This window comes from Gopherus flavomarginatus, chromosome 5 (assembly GCF_025201925.1).
Source record: "Gopherus flavomarginatus isolate rGopFla2 chromosome 5, rGopFla2.mat.asm, whole genome shotgun sequence".
Taxonomy (NCBI): Eukaryota; Metazoa; Chordata; order Testudines; family Testudinidae; genus Gopherus; species Gopherus flavomarginatus.
The window spans coordinates 114,824,832-114,848,780 of NC_066621.1; the positions used below are offsets into that span (position 1 = coordinate 114,824,832).

The 23,949-nt window shown below is 40.7% G+C and overlaps 1 protein-coding gene across 7 annotated transcripts in view; it reads left to right on the forward strand.

The window, feature by feature from the left end:
- The window catches only part of MIPOL1 (mirror-image polydactyly 1), a 280,583-nt gene that overhangs the window by 39,890 nt on the left and 216,744 nt on the right, over positions 1-23,949 (forward strand). For 5 of the 7 annotated variants that reach the window (XM_050953929.1, XM_050953930.1, XM_050953926.1 and 2 more), the window contains one exon: positions 16,670-16,749. The exons of the other annotated variants lie outside the window; for them this stretch is intronic. In XM_050953929.1, coding sequence (XP_050809886.1) covers positions 16,731-16,749 — 19 coding nt within the window. In that variant the 5' untranslated portion in view covers positions 16,670-16,730. The remainder of the gene's footprint in view (positions 1-16,669; positions 16,750-23,949) is intronic. 7 annotated transcript variants of the gene reach the window in all.

Genomic DNA, 23,949 nt, shown 5'->3' on the forward strand with positions numbered 1-23,949 from the left:
GTCTCCAGTAGATGTTTGTTTGTTTTTTAAACCTTCAGCTGAAAAGGTGTATCTTTTTCCAAGTACAAGATTAGGGAAAAATCCATTGTTTTGCACGTTAAAAAAATGATTACAGTATTTCATTGAGAAGTTCTAGCACCTTCATATTTTTCAGCAGGGGTTGAAATTTGGCACAGAGATCACTCTAGTCTTAAGGATGCATCTCTTGCTGTCCCTGTGAAAGTCTTCCTAAATTTGATCAAGTTATAAGCCTTTGAAAAAAGATCTCAGTTCACACATGCTCAGAAGAGGCTTGTTTGAGTTTCGCAGCTAAATTATCTGAAGATTCCTTCTGCACTGAGCATGCTGCATTTTAGGACTGCAGGGGATGAGCATGGCTTTCCCTGCAATTGCTCCTCTCATCTGCCAGTTACTGGAAATGAGAAATGAGGTAGATTGTCTTTTTTGCTCTCTGCTCCCCTTCCTGGTGCCCTGGCATTGGGGACAAAGAAGAAGACACACTAGAATGCAGAGAGGTGAGAAATGGGTAGAGAATAGGGGGTTGTAGAAGCTGAGAGTGTGGGAACAGCAGAGAAGGGACAGGAGCTGCTGGATTGGAGCAAAGGCGGTTTGGTGGGGCACTATAGCTGGGGGGAGGAGGGGGCAAGAACCAAGGGATGGGGCTTGGATATGAGTAGAAGGGGAAGGGGTTACAGAGCCAAGGGACAGTTAGGGGCAGAATGGTCTATAACCACTAGAGAACACTCCCCTGTAAAGCCTGAATCCAGGAGTCCTTTGTCTCTCCATTTGTCTGTAATCAGCAAATACCGGTGAAACACACTCGCAAAGTGTATGTCTCATCCTGTTTTAGTTCGCATGATAGACAATAACAGCCTACTACTGCTACTGGTTAATCTAACTGCATAGTTGAGGTCTGTGCTGTAGAAATGAAGATCAGAATCCTGTTGATCAACTGGGGATCAATATGATTTAACATGATGGAATTTATTTTTTCAATTTTTTAAGGAAATCATGTTGTTTTTCTCAATGTTAAACAAAGGTGAAGTTTGTCAAGTCAAGCACTCCAAAGCTATGAAATGCCAGAATTAAGGACCCCTGCCTTATTCAGTGAATGAGTAGTCATTCATGATACAATTCTGGTTCATTCCCAGAGCACTGAGGCAGGAGTCCTGTGGAAAAAAATGTATGTGATCATTTAATTAAAGACTATGTCATAATGCATATGCTGACAAGGGTGCCAGATTAATGTTGCAGAGGCAACCTTAATTCTGGTACTTCCTTGCTTGACTTTGTATCTTAATGTTCTTTTAGTGCATTTTTATGTAGTAGTAAAGTATATAGACAAAGTATTGGGCTGAGAGGGTGGAAAGTAGAACTTCATTATGTACCAACATGTTGGCTTTGTAGCCAACTGCAGTCACCTACTGCACTGACCTTCTGCTTCATTGTGTTTTAAAATACAATAATCACCTGGTGATCTGAAGTCTTGGTGTTGCTTGCAAGTGGTGAGTAGGATTGTGCTAGGCTGGTGTCTGTATGAATATATTATAATAATAAAAAGTGCAATGCAGGTCTTGAAAAACTTTTCAAAAACCTACTATCCAGGAGAGAGAGGGTATGTTTACACTGCAGTTAGGCATCCGTGGCTGACCTATGCCAGCTGACTTGGGCTCGGGCTAACAGACTGTTTAATTGTGGTGTAGATGTTTGGGCTCAGGCTGCAGCTGAAACTCTGGGACCCTCCCACCTTGCAGTGTCTAGAGCCTGGCCTCCTGCCCAAGCCCAAATGCCTGCACCACAGTTAAATGGCCCTTAGCCTGAGTCAGGTGGCATGGTCTAGCTGCCAGTTTTTAATTGCAGTGTAGACACACCCAGAGAGGTCAGTGGCCTCACCGAGAGGTCCAGCAGAAATGCCCTGGTGATAAGCCCAGCCCCTTGCCTTTCACAGCTGGATGTTGGGATTTCTATCAAGGTATTGTCTCTGGGCCCTGACCAGTGGGGAAGGAGGAGGTGTGATAGTTCTCAGAATAGCCAGGACTGAGAATCACCTTGCTATTCCCTGCCTCCAGCATGAGAAAGTCTTGATTTATGTTTAACTGGGTGTTTGCTCCCTGATACCACCAGCCTATTAGCCACTCAAGCACAATTCATGGGAGATTCTTCTTTTGTATTGGCTTCTGGCTAGTAGATGTAAATCTGAAGTTTCAGCTCACCTTTTGCGGTTGTTGCTGTGGGACAACTCATGGCAATATGCATTTTCAGGGTTTGGTCCTTTTGATTTTCATCGTCCATTTACATTCTGAACACTGTTTTCATCATATTTAATTCCTGAAGAGATCCAGCACTTATCTGCTGTTTTCATTAGGCTCTGGCTTGCTTTAAAATACCTTATTCTCCTGGGATGGTCCCAGACTGCTCCCCCACCCCCCGCCTCAGGTGTTCTTATCTAAGTACTTTTCCCCTTTTCCTGTTAGCTCTCTTTAGTGGTATGTATAGTCTGTGAGGACATCTGTGTTACATTTGCAAAAAACACTGGTCTGCTTATCATAGCTAAATAAGCAACAGCACATGATAGGGCATGTGTTATACCCTTTGCCTTAGGTGTGATATAAGGCACAAGGCTAATGTAGCGTGTTTTCAACACCTGTGAAGTGTTGTTAATGGAGTATAACACAGAGACCCTGAAATGCATTATGCTTTTCATAGCTTTGTTTTTTCTTGCCAATTTTAAAATGTTGGGCTATTTTTGTAGTGGGTGGGGGAAGCATTTACTTGCTGGATGTGTTTACAGTACTTATCAAGCATCTTAAATTGAGGAGAGGAGCCCAATAATTGCTATTGAAGCTTTACAGATTTGCAGACAAATGTATGCTTTCATTTACACCAGTGCACTCCTATTGGCGTCAATGAGTCAGAAGTAGCGTGTAAGCGGGGGAAGAATTTGGCACTTAAATCTCTGGATTTTTTTTCTCCTCAAGCATTTAGTTCAGAATATGACGTCCAAGTTAATTCTCCTCACAAAGCCTGTCCAGTTCAGCGGTAGTGTCTTTTTTTTTTTTATTTGCCTGCTTCTCATTCTCTCTATAGATTTCTAATGATTGATTTAACCCTGGTGTGGCTGGCCTCTATAAGTGTAGTATGCAGGGGCGGCTCTAGGCATTTTGCCGCCCCAAGCACGGCAGGCAGGCTGCCTTCAGCAGCTTGCCTGAGGAGGGTCCGCTGGTCCCGCGGCTTTGGCGGACCTCCCACAGGCGCCCCCCATGGCTTGCCGCCCCAAGCACGCACTTGGCATGCTGGGGCCTGGAGCTGCCCCTGGTAGTATGCCATACAGGGCCAGTGCAAGGATGTTTCATGCCCTAGGCAAAACTTCCACCTTGCGCCTTCCCCCATCCCCGAGCCCGTGCCCTGAGGCGCCCCCCCCCCCCACGGAAGCTCCCCACCTCCACCCTGAGACGCCTCCCCTGCGGCAGCTCCCCACCCTCCACCCTGAGGCACCCCCTCCACCCCAGCTCACCCCTGCTCCGCCTCCACCCCGAGCACGCCATCGCTTAGGTGCCGCAAGCCTGGGAGGCAGGAGAAGTGAAGCAGCAACGGCGTGCTCGGGGAGGAGGCTAGGCAGGGGTGAGCTGGGGCAGGGAGTTCCCCTGCGTGCTGCCCCACCCCCCCTTACTTGCTGCAGGCAGCCCTCCCTGCGCTCCCCTGCCCCAACTCCCTCTGCCTAAATGCCGGCGGCGACCAGGGCGGCCAAAGATCTGGCCGCCACGGTCGCTGCCGAATAAAATGCCACCCCCCAAATCCCAGCACCCTAGGCGACTGCCTGGGTTGCCTAAATGGTTGCGTCGGCCCTGATGCCACAGAAATGGAGAGGATCAGCCATTCTGGATTTGTCCACTGCACATCCAACAGTTTGATAAAAAAGGAAGTGCATTCTTATTTGGAAAACTACCTGTCGGGCACATGAGAAATACTGTTTTGCTGATTGTAAGGGATGCAAAAGGGTTTCTAGCTTTTCTGTTCTATGTCTAGAATGGATTGAGTACATGTAACAGGACTGTATGTGTTAACAGTTAGTGGCAATGTAGTTAGAGTTGCCAACTTTCTACTCACACAAAATCAAACACCCTTACCACATCCACCCCTCCTCTGAAGCCCACTGAAGCCCACGTCTTCTCCAAGGCACCACCCCCACTCACTACATCCTTCCTTCCTCTGTCCCTCATTCGCCCCACCCTCACTCGCTCATTTTAACTGGGCTAGGGCAGGAGGTTGGGGTGTGGGAGGGGGTGCGGACTCTGGCTGGGGGTGCGGGCTCTGGGGTGGGGCCAGCAATGAGGAGTGCAGGGTGTGGGAGGGGGCTCCAGGCTGGGGGATGGAGCCAAGGGGTTCGAAGAATGGGAAGGGGCTCTGGGCTGAGGCAGGGAGTTGGGGTGTCAGAGGGGGAATGGGCTCTGGGCTGGCTGAAACAATAGCTTTGAGAATTTTCAACTGCCCATCTTCATCGGAAGGGGTGTTTTGCATTGAAGCCTAATGATGGCCATTTAGATGTTAAAATGAACTATTTCATGCTTGATCAAAGTAGGTTATGACTTCAGCAGTGGTTTTCCACACTGCCCTGGCATGGATGATTTGAGGGTTTATCCAAGCTCAGATGCCAGGAAGCTCTTTGGGCTAATACTTAGCCAGATTGGAAATGTGGAGAGTGGAGATGATGAGGCCTATCAGGAAAAATATACTTGAGGGGGAAAGTATAGGGAGAGAGAAGATTGAATTTAAAGTAGGGGGAAAGAGAGTGAAAAGAAACAGCAGAGACACCTCTTTCAAAACCTCAGGACAGTGCTTGTTTTTTTGTTTGTTTGTTTTTTTGTCGGGGCGGGATGCAAGGGTGAGGACACAAAGGGTGTGGAGCACAAGCGTGTATAGATGTTTTTGTGGCGTGGTCTGGAACCGAACCAGCTGCAACTCGTGCAGTCAGCTCGCGGTAAAAGGGTGGGATGGCCTAGCTGGTCTACGGGGCAGGGACCCGATGAAAAGGTCTGGAGGGCCTAGAGTGGAGGGTGGGCGGGGCGTGTCCTCTTGCAGGACCCTGTCGAGGAATACCCAAACAGTTGGCGGTAAAGTGGCCCTCATCTCCTGAAGTATGCACCGGGGAGTACAAGGTCTGGAGAGTCCCATGCACTGAGCAAGCGTCAGAGGATCCAGCCAGTCTCCCTGGTCGTAGTCCAGGAGGTCTCCGACTCTGGTTTGGAGGCAGGGGGAAAGAGGAGCAAAGAACAGAAGATAAAGTGAAAAAAAGAAACGAAATAGGAAACAAAAGAAAATTCAGGAAAAGGAGAGCAGAACATATGGACAGAAGAGGATTAATAAATAAAGGTGCAAATGGAATTTGTTATGGGGGTTAGAGGGCAGGAAGGAGGCAAAGCGAGTTTATTGCGTATAGGATGTTTTTAAAAAATGCTTCTCCCACCCCACCTAAAAAAAACCTACTAGGGACATGAAGGGCGCTGATTTTAATATATCTATATAATAGTAAAACAGTTCTACTGTATGTAAATGAAACTTGAGTCTGGCGTTTTTTATTATGTGTTTGATATGTATGGGAAGTAATTATTACAATTGTTTCTTATATTCTTTTTCTTTTGAACAGTAGAGACTTTTCATACTAGTTGTCTTCATAGATTGATCTGAACTTGCTTTGGGTGCTTATAGACTTCTGATTTTCTGGTAAGTTTTGTTGGTTCTATGGAAATATAAGCCTTTTGTGGAGGAGTGTGTCACTTCATCAAAACTTGGCTTCCACGTGAATACAAAAAAAACAAAACAAAACAGACTGTTTGTTCCCTGGGGAAACTATTCTATAAGCTAACTTTTGTTTTTATATGCTGTACCCTCCTAGATTAAGTGATTTAGTTTAGCTTGGCCTAGGGCAAAACGTTTCATGATATTTTAGAAGATCCTGGTATCTAATTAACCCTATGAAAATAGTCCTAAATTTCAAAGTTTACTTCCTTATCAATAGAGCCTACAATCTTCCCTTTGCTGTACGGCTCCCTCCCTGCACCCTCTAATGTGTCAATGGTAACTGTCACTTACATCCAGTGTACAGGACAAATATTGGCTTGGAACTATTCCAAATGTATAGTGGCCTGATGAGGCAGTTTGTTGGGTTTTTTTAAGACTGTGTAAATTTTCCCTTTACTGTGCTGTATCTAGACATATCTACAAGCTCTTTCCAACATGGCAAGTAGCAAAACTGTGGCTGGTGAAAGGACACTGAACCTTTGCTTTTATCGGTGGATGGTGTGAAAAATGAGGAGTTCTAGGTAAGGGAGCATGTAAGGAGGGAGTGCTGTCCACCTTAGCATCAGATACTGCCGCCTTTTCACAGGCCCATGGAAAGCTCTCCAAGAAGAATTGATCAGTCTCTGCAGTTTGGGAGAAAGCAGAGCTGAGGGGAGGATGGTCATTCAAGCTCTGTAGCAGCCCCCCCACCCTAGTCTACAGAACTTTTGCTGGTAAGATAGAGCTAACTCTATCAGCATTAACTTACACCCAGTCCCCTGGGGGTGATTCAGGGGACAGCAGTAGCAGCTATCAGGAGGAGTCTCTACTCCAAAGCTGTTTAGAAACTATGCTGCCAAGAAACAAGAGTGGGGCTTGAAGGGACCACAGGTGGGAAAGGGCTCGAGGGCTGCATTGCTCAGAATTGCACTGTCTGTCTACACTGCAATTAGACTCTGGTTAAACAGCCCTGCAGTCCAAGCCTTGCGAGCCCCAGTCAGCTGGCAGTAGGTGAGCTGCGGGTGTCTAATTGTAGTGTAAACATACACACAGTGTCTACATTTTAAGGGTCCTGCTGCCTAGTGGAATTCACAAACCTAAGTTAGGCATCCAGGCTCCCTAAGCAATGCCTAGAGGAGAGTTAGATGCCTAAGAATGGGATTCACAAAAGCCAGCATGCTGACTCAGGAGCCACCTAAGCTAGCCAGGAGAAGATGTTGAGGGGTGGAGTGCAGCCTAACCCTTGCCTCTGAAAGGGACTTAGGTGCCCAAGTTTGGGACAGAAGGAAGTGTCCATCTCCACCTGAGAGTTCACCGCTGTGAATCCCTCCTGGAGTTTGGTGCCTAATCCAGGTCAGTTTTTTTCCAAGAAAAAATGAGAAGGTGGAGGTTGCCCCCTCCTTATCACCTTAAAACCAGTGGATGAAGCACTCACCCAGGATGTAGGAGACCTGGGTTCAAATCCTCCCCCCTCCGCCTGATGTGGAGGAGGGATTTGAACTTGGGTCTTCTTCTCAGGAGAATGCCCTAATCACTGTGCCGTGGGATATGGTGGGGTGGGTTTTGCTGTGTCTTGTGTTGAAGCTGTTCCACTGTGTAGAAATACTTAAATATTCCTTGGGCCAAAGAGAGAGAGTGACTCTATAGCCCAGTGGTTAGAGCACTCACCTGGGAGGTGGAAGACTAACTTCAGATCCCTGCTCTACATCAAGCAGATGGGGAATTTGAATCCAGCTCTTGCACATCGTGGGTGAGTGCTCTAATCACTGGGCTAAAAGTCATAAGGGCACCACTGCCACCTCTTCTTCTTCCATCGGTTTGGGCATGCTGTAAGTACACCTATGGAACTGGGCCCCGAAGGGAAGATAAGTGGAGAATTCCTGATTTGTGAATCCTACTGGGGCTTAAGCATGAGTTAAGTGCTGAGCAACTGGTCAGTGTCAGGACTTAGTGGTTATGTGCATGCCCAGATGACAACATTTAGGCACCTCAGGAACCTCTAATGGTGGAAACTTAGGCACCTTAGGTTAGGCGGGGTTAGGCAGCAACTGAGCAGGAATTTTTCAATGCCAGTTGTGGCTAATTGTTGGACTTAGGTGTCTAAGTTCCACTTGTGAAACTCGTCCTACATCTCAATGTGGATGGTACTAGCATTGCTTAAATCCCCAGAAATCTGATGAGTTTAGGGACAGAATGCCAGCCCCTTCCAACTCAAAATCTGCATTCCTCTTAGCCCTTCTTCACCAAGCGAAAAATGCACTGGAAACTATATGAGTGCCAGCTCAGTTTCCTGTCACTTAAACCTGTTTGCCTGAAAGACAATAAAGCCACGGAGGAGTGGCTGAAGATGAAAAGGTGTTTGTAATATGTGTTATCAAGCTAAATATGAACTGCACAAATTAAGTAAACTTCGTATTTTGCCTTTTTTATGCAAATATCTTCTTCCATCTAGTGTTGCCATGTGATCCATGTTTTCATGGCCAATTTGTAGTTTTAATGTTGACCTATATCCAATTTTTTTTCTTTTAAGTACAAACTCCTTAGAATTTTACACCTCTGAAGAATGTTGGCATCTATTGGTTTTATATTATTGCATGTTTTAACCAGATCTACTGAGCTGTCAATGGTATTTTCCTAGAGCATACAGCATTTCTATCAAAGATGTAATCCCAAGAGAACGTTTGTGTAAAAACAGCAGAATTTTACCTGGTGCAGGAGTGGGTAACCTTTTTTCTATCAGGGGCCACTGACCCACATCAAAAATCAGTCACGGGCAAGACAGCCCTGTGGTGGGCGGGGAGGCTTGGGGCTTCCCCCAGGCTCCAGGTGGGGCCAGAAATGAGGAGTTCAGGGTGTTGGAGGGGGCTCTGGGCTGAGGCAGGGGATTGGAGTGTGGGAGGGACTCTGGGCTGGAGCCAAGGGGTTTGGAGTGCGGGACAGGCTCAGGGCTGGTGTAGGGAGTTGGGGTGCAGGTTCTGGGAGGGAGTTTGGGTGCACCGAGGGGCTCAGGGCTGAGGAAGGGGTTGGGGACACAGTGTGTGGGCTCTGGGAGGGAGTTAGGGTGCGGGAGGGAGTTCTGACCTGGGGCAGGGAGTTCGGGGTGTGGGCTCCGGCCGGGCGGCAGTCACCTCAGGCAGCTCCAGGTCAGCAGTGCAGCAGGGCTCAGGGAGGCTCTCTGCCTGCCCTGGCTCTAGGCTGCTCTCAGAAGCAGCCACCATGTCTGGCCCCTAGGCAGAGGGGTCAGGGGCTCTGCACAGTGTGTGCTGCCCATGCCCACAGCTCCCCTTGGCCACAGTCAATTGGAGCTGCGGAGCTGGGGACAGGGGCAATATGCAGAGCTTCCCTGATTGCCCCTCCACCTAGGGGACTCAGGGACATGCTAGTTGCTTCCGGGAGCTGTGCAGAGCTGACCAGACTTTTAATGACCTGGCAACCCTAGCTTCTCCCGCTGCGGGATGAGCCGGCACTTGCAGCTCCAGCCCTGTGGGGGGAGGGGAGGCGGGACGCCAAGGCTTGGGAATTCTTGCCCATGGTGCAGAGACTTGCCGTGGGCCAGATGAAATGAAGCAGCAGACCAGATCCAGCCTGTATGCTGTAGATTCTCCCGTAGATTCCCCTGACCTAGTGTAATGAACAATCTCTGATCACGTATATAGAGGGAATATTTTTCAGCTAGCTAAGTATACATAACATTAGGAATATAGTTCACAGCCTTTTGGCTCCAAACACGCTCTACTTGTTCAGATAATGGAGCAATTCTACTAGTTCATTTTAGAAAAAGGATAAAGACTTGATGTCAGTCAAAGCCTTTTAAGATGACTTGAGAATCACTAGAATGAATCCAAGGTCCTCTTTCTTGCTTCATAGGCTGGCATGGGAAGGCAGCTAGACTTGGGTTGGAGGGGTGGAGCACTTATGTTGCTGTCTGGAGTCAACCGGTAATCACATTAGGATAAGTTTTGGTGAGCTTTGAGTGAAATCCTGTTCAGCCTTACTCTGTCAAGGAAGGTAATATGACATGAGGCCACTCTCTGTATGTAATTTCAGACTTTTCATTACGTGAGGAATGTTATGTCACTTGTGAAAGGAGTTGGAGCCTACTATCAAGGAGAGAGGAGGAAAGGAGCACTCCGTAGAGAAACTTGTCCTTTCCCAAAATAGCTAATTGAGATAGTTATTCAAGAGAGCACAGTTAGACTGTCTGCCTTTGTCATTTGAGAAGGGGACATTGGGTTTTCCTGTGGTAGAGATGATAGAGATGGAAGCTGCAAGTGAATGCCCATTTTCACTTTTCCTACAACTCAACCCATGCTTCCATGCCACCTCTTCCACATGTAATACACTTCCAGAGTTAATCCATCAGTTAATCCATCCACTCTCTCCTTTAAACCACTCCTCAAGTCCATAGGTGCTGCCGCACCTCCTGGCTTAAAGTGATTTCTATCATAGATAGGCATTGCAGTTTGGTTCAATGGCTCTCCTCACCACTATTATACAAATTATTCCAGCACCCCTGTTCAAGACCCACATTTGGTGTGACAGCTAAAAGAAAATCAGACAAATAACGACACACTGAGCATCACTTGCAGGACAGCGAATATATATGTATAAAACAACTCAAACAAACAAAACCACAATTCAGGACCATAAATATGTGCACACCTGTAGCTTGTTTCAAGGTAGACGGTAAGCTCTTCAAGATAAGGACCATGTTTTATTGTGGGTTTGTATGGTGCCTGGCACAGGGGGGCTCTGATTCTGATTGGGTGTTTGGATGTTACTGCCATATGAACAGTAGTAAGAAGAGTGGACTTAATACACTTCAAAGAGAGAAGCAGAATCTGGTACAGAAAATGTTTAAAGAAAATTATTTGTTGTGGTTTGTCTTGTTTTTTTAATCTTAGGCAGTAGCACAAATCTGTGGTATCCAAAGTGTGGTCGATGGAGCACTTACTGTGGGTGTGTGGAAAACTGGCTGGTCACAAGGTGCTGCCTCCAGCTCCTCCTTTATTAACGTGGCTAAATCACAGTCAAGGTAGTAATAGATAAATTACAGGCTTTCCGAATATTTTCCTTATAAATGATTACTGTGATTGCCCTGGGTTGCTATTCCATTCTGTATGGCAGAGGAGGTGTCCATGAGACACACTCTTTTAAGACCTTGTTTACATCTAAGGTTTAAGAACCCCTGGCATGCATCTTTCAGAAGTGGTCGGTTTGGTTTAGGTAAATGAGTTTTGTCAGATTGCTTGGTCAGCTCACACACATCCTAAATGAATTTGACCATATTCCTTCTAGTAAAGGAGAGTAGAACAATTGTGCAGAAATCAGTAGATCATACACCTCTCCCATTTCCCTTCACACACCAACTTCCACTCAAAACAGTGCTTTGCAGGGTATTGGTGGTTCATCAAAGTGCATTCTAAGAGTTCAGTGCCCAATATGTGATTATATAATTAAGTAATGGTACATGAAGAGACCAGGCCTAACCTTATACTGATACTGCCAAAAACATATATCTCTACTAAGTGAACTAAAGAAGTACTCTGTTAATTCAGACAGGAGGGAAAACAGATAAGGAACCAGCTCAATCATTTAACAAGTCTGCAAAGCACCTGGCATGTTGTGGGCACCGAACCAATAAAAATGCATACTATAGTGAAGGCAGCGATACACATATAGTGTATGCAGGCTGTAGAAAATCCTCATTAGCTGGAGAATTAATTTGTTCACACATTGTAGAAAGTGACTGAAGTCTAAAAATAAATCATCCTCAGAAGTTATTTACTCTGAAAGTTTAAACGTTTTAAAATATTCCTTCTAACATAACATATAACTTCTTCTGATAATGATTGAATTAAATGATCTTGGTGATTAATAAAAACAATAATTAAGGCCCTGTTCTTGCAATGGAATCCATGTAAACAAACATTTATACCTAGGACTAAAGATTGCAGGGATTCCTTTGCAGGATTGGGCCCTAACTGAATCAGGTAAAGTGATGCTTCTATTTCATATTGCATGATGAAAATAAAGTAACTTTTTGTACTGGCTATAACACAGGACAGTTTGTTCTAGATTTTCAATCTGATGTCTGACAAAACTGTACAGAACCTCTAGTGCATGTGCATAAGTCAGAGTTGCCTGTGCACGTAGCTAAGGATTTGTTAGTTGAGAGCACGTGTGTACTTTAGCGTGATCCTGTTAGAAAACTTAGGCCACTTTTGCATGAGGACAGAAGTACACCAGGTAAATGTTAATGTTAATGTTTAGTTAAATTTGGGTGTCTGATATAAATATGGTTTTATATGTATTAAAAAGATTAAAATCATTGTACTTAAGATGTAATAGATACTCTGTGTGCATGTATTTGGTATTTAAACTTACATAACCAAAGATCCATCAATAGTTATTTTCCTTTAGGGAAACTTTAGAAATCCTTTTTGCAACTCTAAAACTCATACACAGGAGTTAAGACTATATTGTGTGTTGTTTAAGGTGAGTGTAAGGACAGACATTAGTATTTTATAATAGATTCTTAATCCTTTGTTCTGGAAAGTGTTGAAGTTTTCATTAGAGTTAAAATATGTTGCATGTTTACAGAAAGGTCCACATATTAAGATTTCAGGCTCTCCGTTTTAATTATTTGAATCATTAGAACATCTAATTTTTGCTTAAGAATACCCAAATGTACCATTAAATCTGTTTTTTAAGATTTTTTTTTTCCAGTTTAATATCTGAATCCAAATTCATAAAGAGTTGGAAAAATGAGATGTCTGAGCTATAGGATTCACAGGGATTTCATATGAAGCCTATTTAATCAGGATAACACTGTTATTAATATTCATAAAGTCAGCTGGAACACAAATGACAGACTTCGGGGCCTAAAAATTTTTACTTGGTGAATTTATTAAAAGCAGCTTAAAAAATTAATGGAATTTAAGTAAAGTTGGCAAAAATGAAAATCTTATGTTAGCAGAAAAGAATCTTTATTAGAACTTTCTTTAAGACCATCTTGCATTGATATCTTTGACAGATTTCATTGGTACTTAAAGAAGAAAGATGCATGAATGGTCATTTAAAAGGATTTAAACACATTGGCACATTAATTTTTACATGAATAATAAGTAGTTTCCAAAAGCAATTAACTTACAGTGTATAAGATTTGAATAGAAAAATAAGACTGTGACATTAAAGGGCAAAGCAAATGTGCTGTACATTTTAAACTTGGAAATGTGACTTAAAATAATTTGATTTATTTCATCTCGACAATGAGTGTATTGTCTGCAGATATTTGTCCATGGCCTCTGCTTGTTTTTAAGTGTGTAAAGATCAATAACATAAACTTATTTTGCTCGCAGGCAGTCTCCTGAGCAAGGAACTATTCAGTGTCTTAAAGAGCAATAACTATGTTTGTGAATGTACTTTTTGTAAGTTCAGTGTTTGTGGAAATGACCATATACAGGACATTTGCAAATATTGCTTACATATTCTTTGTACACTTTACTAGAAAGCAATATGTAAAGACAGGTTAGGGCTGGAACTAATTTAAAAACTGGGAAGTTATTAGTACATTTATATTCAAGTACATAAGTAACTTTTCACTTAAATTTGCAAAGCCTTATTTTTGCACAGTTATTGGATCTATCGCAGTTATAGTCAATTCATAGTTTTCCTTGCTTAATGTCCTGGTTAGTTGCTGATGTGTACAGGATGGCAGCTGTAATAGAATGTTATGATTATATCAAAACAGGATATGTATAATTGGTACCACCTGCAATTGAAGGATTGTGGAATAAGGGAAGAGCATTTTAAATCAAACTTGAATTGTGTCATTGAAATATGTTGTTTTGTGGCCTTAGTTTCCTCTTACTATTTTTAGAATTTTATTTAACCTTTTCCCCAATGGCATACGGTCATCTTCTTCTCGCCTTAGACCCATCTATATGGGATCGATGCATTTTGAGTCCTTCTTCTTCATTCCAGTCTGTCGTGCAGCAGTTCCTTGGAAACTCTGCAGCTAATCAAATCCTTTTGTGTGACATCCATCCATCTAGTTTTGCGTCTTCCAACCCTTCTCTTACCCTTCACTTCTAAGTTTAACACCCTGTTTCCTATCTATTGTTTCTTAAATTTTCATTCATTTTGATTATCACCTTCGTTAGGTTAACCAGAAGACTGTTTTCTTAATCAAAGCACTCAGTAATGCCTGTGGCAATAGATCTGTTACAAAACTTTTATTTCATTTTAAAAGGGAATTTAAGTAGAACACTGCATTGCAATTCTTTAGTGATTCATTCAGAAAGAAACTTTTATGACCATGCCCAACTTCTTGTTGATTTGTATGAGTTAATCAATGCGGTCAGAATGGTAGCATTGTAATTAGTTTTGTTACTCAATGTTACTTAAATACCTCCTGGAAACATAGGCTGTCTTGCTTGCAAATATTACATATAAGCTACGTTTTATTGTGGATTTTTTTAAGAAGAAGCCTGGACACTTACTTAGCAAAACTGAATAGTGAGATATTTTGAAAAGTAATATTTTGTTGATAGCAGAGGGGGAAAAAACAAATAAAAAAACCCAACTGCCTGAAAAAATCGTACTAGTTGACTTTTACCAGTAAGTCACTCAACATAGTTTGATCACCATACTTTACTTTCTCTCTGTGGAAAACAAAACTTTCTATTAATTAATTATGGGTGTTCGTGTAATGTATGAGAGAAGCTACAACCTCTAAAAGTTATGCCATTCTCCAAGTTATGGCGCTGATTATTCAGTAGATTTATTATTCACTATTATCTCCAGGAGAGGGCAGCCTTTTCCTACAACAGGTACATAAAAGAACATGCCCTGCTTAGACTGTCAATGTTTCTTGTAATTACTCCCAGTATATTTGTTGCTTGCTTATGAATTAACTTGCATTTATGGAACTAAATCATTCCAATCATTTAATTACACCTGAGGAGCTGAACTATAATTGCTTGCTTCCAGCTAGGATCTGATATGGCTTGAGCAGTATTAATTTGATGTTTACTTTTCTGAGTGCTAAAAGCATTAAAATGATTGTGCAATGGGATTACATTTTACTAATTGCTGGCATTCATTAGCTGGGTAAATCGCGAGGAAGAATGACTGTATATTGTACAGGGATAAAATTATGGTTTTAAATAGTATATTACTAGGCGCATTAAGGCTCTAAGACATGTTTTAAAATACTCTGGAGGTTATTAAAGACTGTATTTTCTTCATGTCTTACTATATGAATATCTTATTAAAATACTGCAATTATTATGAATCTTTTTGTGCAATATGTAGGGAAATGGCTTCATTGACTGAAACATATTTCTTTGATATTAATAACCTTCTATATTTTCACCTAATCCAAAAGTAAATGAGGAACTTAGAAAAAGGTTGCCAACTCCAAATCAGCACACTTATACCGAATCAAAAAAGAAGAAGCTTACAGCTTCATTTGAGGACTTTTGTAAGGCACTCACTGTTCTAGGTATGCAGTAAAGTTATCTTTTCTTTCACTCTTAAGAAGCAGGCACATCAAATAAACACTTGCGCTGCTTTCATCATGTACACTTACACTTAGGACAAATATGAGCTAGAGATACTACTAATTCCTGAATGTTTACTGTAAATGTTAGTCTCTATAAATCTTATCAGTGGTCTTCAGAATTAATTTTTATAATCTCAACTTAAAAATGACAGGCCCTTCAGGTTTTTATGTAAGATAGAAGGAAAACTCTCCCCCCTCACCCCCGCTGCTTCTTCACTAGTAAGGGGGGAAGGAGGGAAGAGAAACCTTTATCTTGGTATCATTTACTGGATTTTATACATTCACTTTTAAGATTGTTCACACTACATCAGATTTATTTGCAGATATGGTAATTCCCTGTGCATTTTCATTAGCCCATACATTACCTTTTCACACTGTATTTAGACAAATGCAGAATACACCATCAACACCTGTGCTTGAAGGGTAAAAAATTGCTGTTGCTATAGATAATTTTAAAAACGATGCTAGAGTAAATATTAAAGTTTATGGTAAACTTAGATGTTAAACAAAAAGCAAAGCTCACAAATAAAGTATACAGTGAAATGTTTAGACAAAATATCGTAAGATAATATGCTGTATGTAAAAATGAAATAAAATATTTTATAGAGAGAGTCTTAAAAAACTCCATCATATTAAATAGTTCATGAAAATCTAAAGAAATAAAAGGTCTTTTCAAGACAGTAAGTTTACCATAAATTGTAATTAAATATTGTCATGACTGTTTGAAAAGTTTAGTTTTATATTACAGTATGTAATATGGAAAAGGAAATATATATAAAGTGCAGTTTTTTTATTATAGAGGTTTGAATTGTCTTCCTAAATACAAGCTTAAAGTACAAGTTGAAAAGGTGCATGTTTATTTTGTGTGTTTCTCATGAAATTCACAAAGACAAGCATATTATAAACAGCTCAAGGACTCAATTCCGCAAGTGCTTACTACCATGAGTAGCACTTGCCACAGTGGTGAACAATGCCTTTGCCTTCAGCGGAACTTCTTGTTGTAGTAAATGCTGCACTTGGTAGCATGTGTTTGCAAGATCAGGACTTGAAGAAGGAGGCAAACTAATAAATACTTGAACAAAGGCATAAAACGCATCAGAAAGCTGAATAAACCATTATATAAACTAAATGTGTGAAGAAAAAAATCTTTTACTGAGAAACGTAGCTTAGCATTAACTGTTAAAATACACAGAGTTTATTGTCCTACTATAAATATTTTTAAAATCATTTGTCTTGTAAATTCTCTGTCAAATAAAGGGTAGGTATAGGTGTGTTCTAATATATTGTTTCAAGTTTATTTATCTAGAGTTGGCTTTATTTTAGCTCTGCAATCTTGGAGCAAAAACCAGAGTGAGTGCCAGATCAAACAAGTTCAGAAGTACAAATGGAGGACTGGTCAAAAGGTAAGGACTTTTAAGGTGTTAATGCGTAACCCCAGGTGGTGTACCAGTGCTAGGTACTGACTGGAATGTATTTGTTCTTGCCAATATATTGAAGTGACTTTTTTTTTCCAATCATTTTGCTCTGCCTCTTGGAAACATTTGGGGTGAAAGAAAAGCAGCTGCAAGATTACGTCTTTTAAAATCAAGTTTTAAAACTTCCGTGAAAGAAAAAATGTGTAAATCTTCAACCAATGTAGTTTTTTGTAGATTACTGTAGCTTTTCTGTGTTTTGCAATGTTAAGGGACTTCAGTTAAACTCTCAGTTGTGATATTCAGCATTATTATGACTTATGTGTATTACTGTAGTTCTAAGGAGTCTAGTCATGGACTGGGACCTCATTGTGCTAGGCTCTGTGCAAACACAGAACAAAAGGAGCCCTCGCCCCCAAAGTGCCATTACTTTCTAACTTAGTTTTTTCACGAATGTAATAAAAAAAAAGTTTATCTTAAAATTAAGAGTCATGGTATTTTTCTGTTATTCAGACCCTCATTTTGGTGGGAATCAAAATTTTGTTATTAATATTAAATAATTTCTTAATATTACCTTAGTTCAAATCACATGACAGTGTAGCATTTGATCCAGCAATGTGCGGTGTCACCTCTGTTGACTTCAATGGGGGTTTGAGGGCACTTGGCACCTTATTAGGGGTTGGGGCTCTTAGAATATGTTTACACTGCATCTGTGAGGTGTGAGTCCCAGCATAGATAGCCAGACTTGCAATAGTTCTGCTTAAATTAGCATGCTAAAAATATCAGGGTGGCTGTTGCTGTGCTGGCAGGGGCTTGGGCTCACCAACCAAGCTTGGACCCAAGGGGTTGGGCAGTCTTGGAGTCCAGGGGCTAGCACAAGCCACTGCCATTGCCTCAACGTCCACACAGCTATTTCTAGCATGTTAGTTCTAGCTGAGGTAGTGCAAGTTTTCCAGCTGCAACGCTGACATCCTGATTGGGTTGGGGAAGAGTCATCTTATATTGGAAAGAACCAAAGGAGTTCTCAGGTATGTCTTTTCAGTGGTGATACAGAGAGTTCTGTGGGAGGGGGTATCTCATGGGGGAACTGCATGAGAATTAAGTGTGTAAGATGATATCACATGAATGGGCTAGATCCTTTGTAGGAACAGAATGCCTAAGGGGTCTAATGGAGAGATGGTAAGACATGAGGTGGCCCATATATCTTGAAGAAAGGAAAGGATGTGGGAGGTAGAATCCAAGTGTCTCACGGAAGAAAGATGCTCACAGGGAAATGACCATTACTATGGGCACAGAGATAGGGTTGGGAAGAGTGGGGCAGAGAAGAATCAGGCCGCTAATGGCCTCAACCGCAAAGACCTCTGCTGTGGCAGCTCCTAGTGGCACCTCATGTATCTGTGACCCAAACTTTCACCTCCTCACTGTTTCTCCAAAGAGAATAAATTTCAAATATGCCATAAAACCAGTCTTGTATTTGCAAGGCAAGGCAGAGAAAGCATTGTTTTTCTTTCAGGGGGAGGGGACTTGCTTCTTACTGGTTTGGAGATTCATAATTTTCTAGGAGTGATACTGTATGTAAAAACAATCTACAGGCATATTTTAATCCCCATAATGTAGAATACCTGGTGAGGTAGCTGAAAAATATTTCTGAACCAAATACTTACGAAATATTCCCAGTGCAGTAGCTAAGTGGAAAACTGGTCTTTCACTATACTATGTTTTCAATTTTATGTAGCTAATTCAAATGTAGTACCTTTAGACCTTTAGGGGTCAGCATACCCTAAGAAAGGTTCAAAAGGTTAACTGTTCCAAAGGAGCTAACAATGAGTACCTTAAATTCACTTGTGCATTAAACATTTTCTGTCAAATTTCAAGAAATGGTATTAATTTCATAGCTTACAGAATCTTTAAAAAAACTGCTGGCTATTTAATGAGTTCCATTTATTTGAAATCACTTCTGATGAAAAGATTTCAAACTTTTATATTGCTTAGGAAAGGACATTATTTCATGCAAATGTTTATGTATTTGTGGGGTCAATAAAAGATATTATGTAATTTTATAAAATATTGAAGATGAAAGCATGCATAGCATAACATAGAATTAAGTTGTAATTAGTAATTTACAAATCGTATGATTCTTACTCACTTGTATCCATAGGAAAGTTAAGAAAGAGGTACTTGCTATTAACAGTGTTAATAGTTTTTATGTTGTGATTTACTGAGATCTGTTGGGCATACAGAGCTCCTTGTCATCACTTTGGTTTAAATTGAAAAACAATATTATTTCAAACAAATAACGCCCTGAAACTGTTTTCCAGTAGTAAGAGCCTAGGTACTTTACTGGTGTAATTGGTCTGGTTGCCATCTTGGTAACAGGTAAAGGCCTTTTATGTAACCAAGGTGAACATCTGATTTTTTTGGATGACCCACTACATCCAAAAAGACTTCAGGTATTCTTCCTGAATAATTAAAGTAGTAACTTGTCATTATTTGTGTCCCTCAATACTCCATGCTGTCCTCTTAGCTGTTTGACCTTCCTACATTGAATACTTTACTGCCTCCAATATTCCCCTCCACATAGGTTTGCTTCTAGAAACAGATCCTAATGACTATTTCTGATTCAGAACCTGTTTTACAACATAAGCAAATACCATTAGGCATGGCTGAGGTTAAATTCATGTGGTCAGAAGAAACTCAACCAAACAAAGAGATTGGAAAGATAAGTTATTACCTCTGGAGAAATGGCAGTTTTAATAATTACATGGTACATTAGATAATTTGTTTATGTATTCCAGAAAATAAAACATTTCAGAGAGAGCAGTTTAAGAAGGACACTGTATTTTAAATTTGTTTTGGAATTCAGTCAGTCTTTGAAACCTCCAGACTGTTTGGATTATAAATATCTTCATGAATTGAAGAAATGCTTTTGCCTCTGTTCGTACGTATTAGAAAGGGTTAAAAACTAATCTGTGTGTAAGGATTACCATTTTTGGTCTTGGGTCTAATTTAAATTTACTGTTTATGTCCACAGGACCTCGTTTTTAATAGGGGGATAGTGGGTTCTTACATATTTCTCTCAAGTATTCTTAGATGGAATGGTTTAGGATCATTGGCAGCTGGCCAGTGAAAACTGTTTCATTTCCAGATGAAGCCTCAAAGCATAGGACTAAGGTCTATTCTAAAAAAAATTTAATCTGACAAATGTATGTATAAAGTTTGCGCAAAAATTTAAAAGAAGTTGTAAATTGTAATGTAAAACTTTTATCTGGTGATGGCCTAAATGTGTGGCAAAGTACCAAAATATGGAGAACACACAAATATAAATAAATAAATAAATAAATAAAAGCAGATGAGGTGGCTTGGAACAGCATTGTCTCCTTTTAGGTATATAGATTTCTATGAACTAAACTTCAAGATTCAACATTTTTATACCAATTCATAGGAAATAGCAGGATTTGGGAAAGTGGCAGGTAAATTTACTTGGAGGTAAATATGTGTTTGAATTGAGTAATGTCCAATGTGAAGAGCTATATTTGAAAGGTGTGCTTGAAGGGTTCAGGGGATGTTTCATTGCTGACTACAAATATGTTCGCATTTGTTATACTTTGTGCAGTTGTGATCTTTTTGTCTATGTTGTGATTTTGTGTGTGAATTTATTTGATTTAAGGAAAGGAGGGGGATAACCCTTCTTGGATATTTAAGATAAATTTTGATCTCTTAACCAAGAATGACAAGAGAGATTCTGTCACTGACTCCAAACTGGAGAAAATTATCATGACAATCTGCTTGCTGTGCATCTAGAATTACTAACTTTGTAAAAGTAGGTAACTTAATTTGTCCTTTTTTTTGTTGCTTTTAAAAGTGGCAAAGTGGATTGTTCACTTAACGGGCCAAATACTTACAAAGCTTATGGTTTTTGCTTTTGTTTTTGTTTAGTTTGTTTTTGTTTAGTTTGGATTTTTTTTTTAAGATTACATTTTATTATTGGAAGAACTGAATTTCAAAGATACATAGGCATAAAAGATAATAGTCACCAGACCAGCAACTCCTTTTGCCCCTTATGATTACATAGTAAAAAAAAAAAAAAAAATGTATGAGATTCGAGTCACCAGCATTGTGTTAATCAAACAACCCTGGACTTTAAATTCTTTAAGGGAAGGAATTGTCTTTTGCTAAGTGTGTGTACAGTATTCAGCATAATGAGGGCCCAATCCCTGATTTGGATGGGTAGGTGCTACTATAAAGTAAATAATAACTCCCTCATTTATTTTATTTGTGAGAGTGCCCAAAAAGTATCCAAAGTTTTCACTGCTGTTTTCTATAATCAGATTCTGATTATTTGTATTTAAAACTGTATTTTAAAACAAATTATAATCCTGGCTGGAATCTTGCATGCCCAGTTTCTTTCTGGAGAAGAAGTTATTAGCACAAAGTCTATAAGTCCTGAAAATAGGAGTTTTTAATTAACACCTTCAACCATAGTTATATAAGTATCACAGAATAAGATCAGTAATATAGTTCCCTCTCATTTTACGTGTTGGGGTAGATTGCATAGTGAGCTAATGAACCAGTGTTTCAAAAGATCAGGTGTCAAATTCTAGTGTGGTGACAATTAAAATGAATTCACTGGTTTCATCTTAGTTCTTAGAGGACATTTGTCTGCTTCAGAAAAAGCACTTTAATTTGTAGCAAATTTAGCATGCATGTCGCTGGCTATTGAAAGGCCCACAGTTTAATCAGGTTGTGATGATGTAGGTTGGATCTGAGTTGCATTGGCATAGCAGCGTGTGGAAATTGCCATAGAATTTACTGTGTGCTATGCTGATTCTAATTTACTGTCATGTTCAAGAATTTTCCACTTCACCCCCAGGAAAAACAGAAGCAGGGTGGGGGGAAGTAATAGACATGTGGGCTAGATTATCATAGTTAGATATATACAGTTCCTCAGATATATTTGCGTGTCCCTGGTTTATGTATTTAAATACTCAGTGTTTGTGTACAGCTGCCTTGTGTGTGCACATATGTGATGACTGTGTATTTGCTTCATGTATTTGTACATGCATGGGAGTTATACACATGTTGGTTAGGTACATGCAAATTTTAGTACCTAGCTTTGAAAATCTGGCTCTTTTTCCTTATGTCAGCAAAATTATGATATATATTTCAGTATATTTATAAATATGTTGTTCCATTTTGTAGCATACTGAAAATGTATTAAGAAATGAAACCTCTTTAGAAATATATATCGTGTATTTACTGCATTTACTTCACTTGCAAATTACTTCCCTTAGTTATCAACAATCCCAGATAAATTCATTGTAATTGATATGTACAGCTGTAGACGTTAAATGGGATAAAGAGTTAGCCAAGACACTGTTGTTGTTGATGTTTTTATTAAAAGCAAACAAACAAAACCCTCCATTTCCATGAAAGATGCAGACCATGTTAGTAAGAATCTCCATCTGATTGTGGTGATTTTGTAGCATAAAGATTTTACTATGATTTATTTCTTTCTAAATGGAATTAAATGTAACACGAAGTCCTGATGTAACACTGAAAAGCAATACTAAGCCATTGAGGGAAGTCTGTGCTATTCTCCTTATGTTTCTGAAACTTCCATTGCATTAGTTACCTGTATAGTTAGCTGTAAATTGTCCAACAGACTGAATGTGGGTCTGGGAGCCAGGAACTGCTGAATCCAGTCCCACATCTACTACTGATTTGCAGAGTCACCGTGATCTAGTCTCTCTTAACTTCTCTGTGTCTGTTCCCCTCTCTCTGTAAAATGAGGATAGCACAAAGCTCTAAGTTGGCCATGCAATTACAGGGACTTCTATGTGGCTGGAGTCTCTGCTGTTTGGGATGGTGAGCTTCTGCTCCACTGCCACTTAGCAGTTTAGCCTTCTAATTTCCTCAGTGAAGCTCTGGGGGTAAGACACAGCTGTAAAACTGCTTCTCACCTCCAGCCAATGCCCTAATTGGCTCAAGAGTTGACTGGGTACAGACCTGAGGTGATGCTTCTTTCTCCAAAAGACGCAGTGCTGCTGCAGCTGTTGTGGGAAGGTAGTGACTGATGCCCCTCACTCCAAGAGTACAGTGGTTGTGTGGGGACAGAGTGGAACCACACTCAACATGCTTGGCTCAGTTCTTCTCCCTTCAAATGCTGCAGCAGGAGAAACCACAGCTGTTTCCTCCTCTCCTTCTGCCTTCAGGGAAAGGAAACCTACTCTAATGCTTACATCAGGATAAAGGGACCCTCAAAGAGCGAGCACAGGGGGAGCAGGATAAGCAGCTTGATGTCTGAAGCAGAAGAGGCACAAGGGTCAAGAGAAAACATTACAGGTGGAGGGGGTAGAAACAGTATGGCAACAGTGGACATAAGGAGGGAGACAAAAAAATTTCAGGTTGAGGAATGTGGAACAGGACACCACAAAAGAACCCTGGGAAGAGAGAAGGGATCTGAAGTTTGAGAGATCTAAAAATGAAAGTAAATTTAATTTTGTGGGAGAGTCATTTTGTTCTCTTTGATTGTTAGATTTCTAGCCACACTAAATGACTGTCTGACTGAACTCACATATTATCTGATCTGCCCTCCAAAAACAACCTTCCCTCCCCCTTCAGCCACTCAGTTCCCACCCCGTAAACTTTAAATCACTAAATTGGAAACTGTTTGCATGTGTGTTGAATGGAGCATGAGGGCTGTAAGAGTCTCCCTAACTGCTCCCCACCAAACACAAAGTTAAAGCTTTGCAACATTTAGCGAATTCTCAGAGCAATGTTGTGAAGATTGTTATTAATGATTATAACCTGAATTGAAAACTCAGTGCTTTATAAGTACCGCACATTTATTATTTGGTTAAAGAGTGGAGTGAATGCACCCTTTAAAATATTTCACTTTGTATCATTTTGGTCTTTAAAATTGGGGGTACTGCTAACTTTAAAAAGACTTTAATTGTGCGTTCACGGTAGTGGCAGTTATTACCACAGACATCTTTTATACTATACCTCAGAATCAGCTTTAGATGAACTATCACAGGTACAAGAAAAATTGGTTGTTTCCTTCTTCTGAAACCTTCATTGCTAGTATTTTATTATCATCTAATATGAAGCTTAAATCCAGAACAGGCCTGCATTAGCACAGGTAAGATGAGCAAAGACATAACAAAAAATTTCATTAAAAAACAGCCTTTG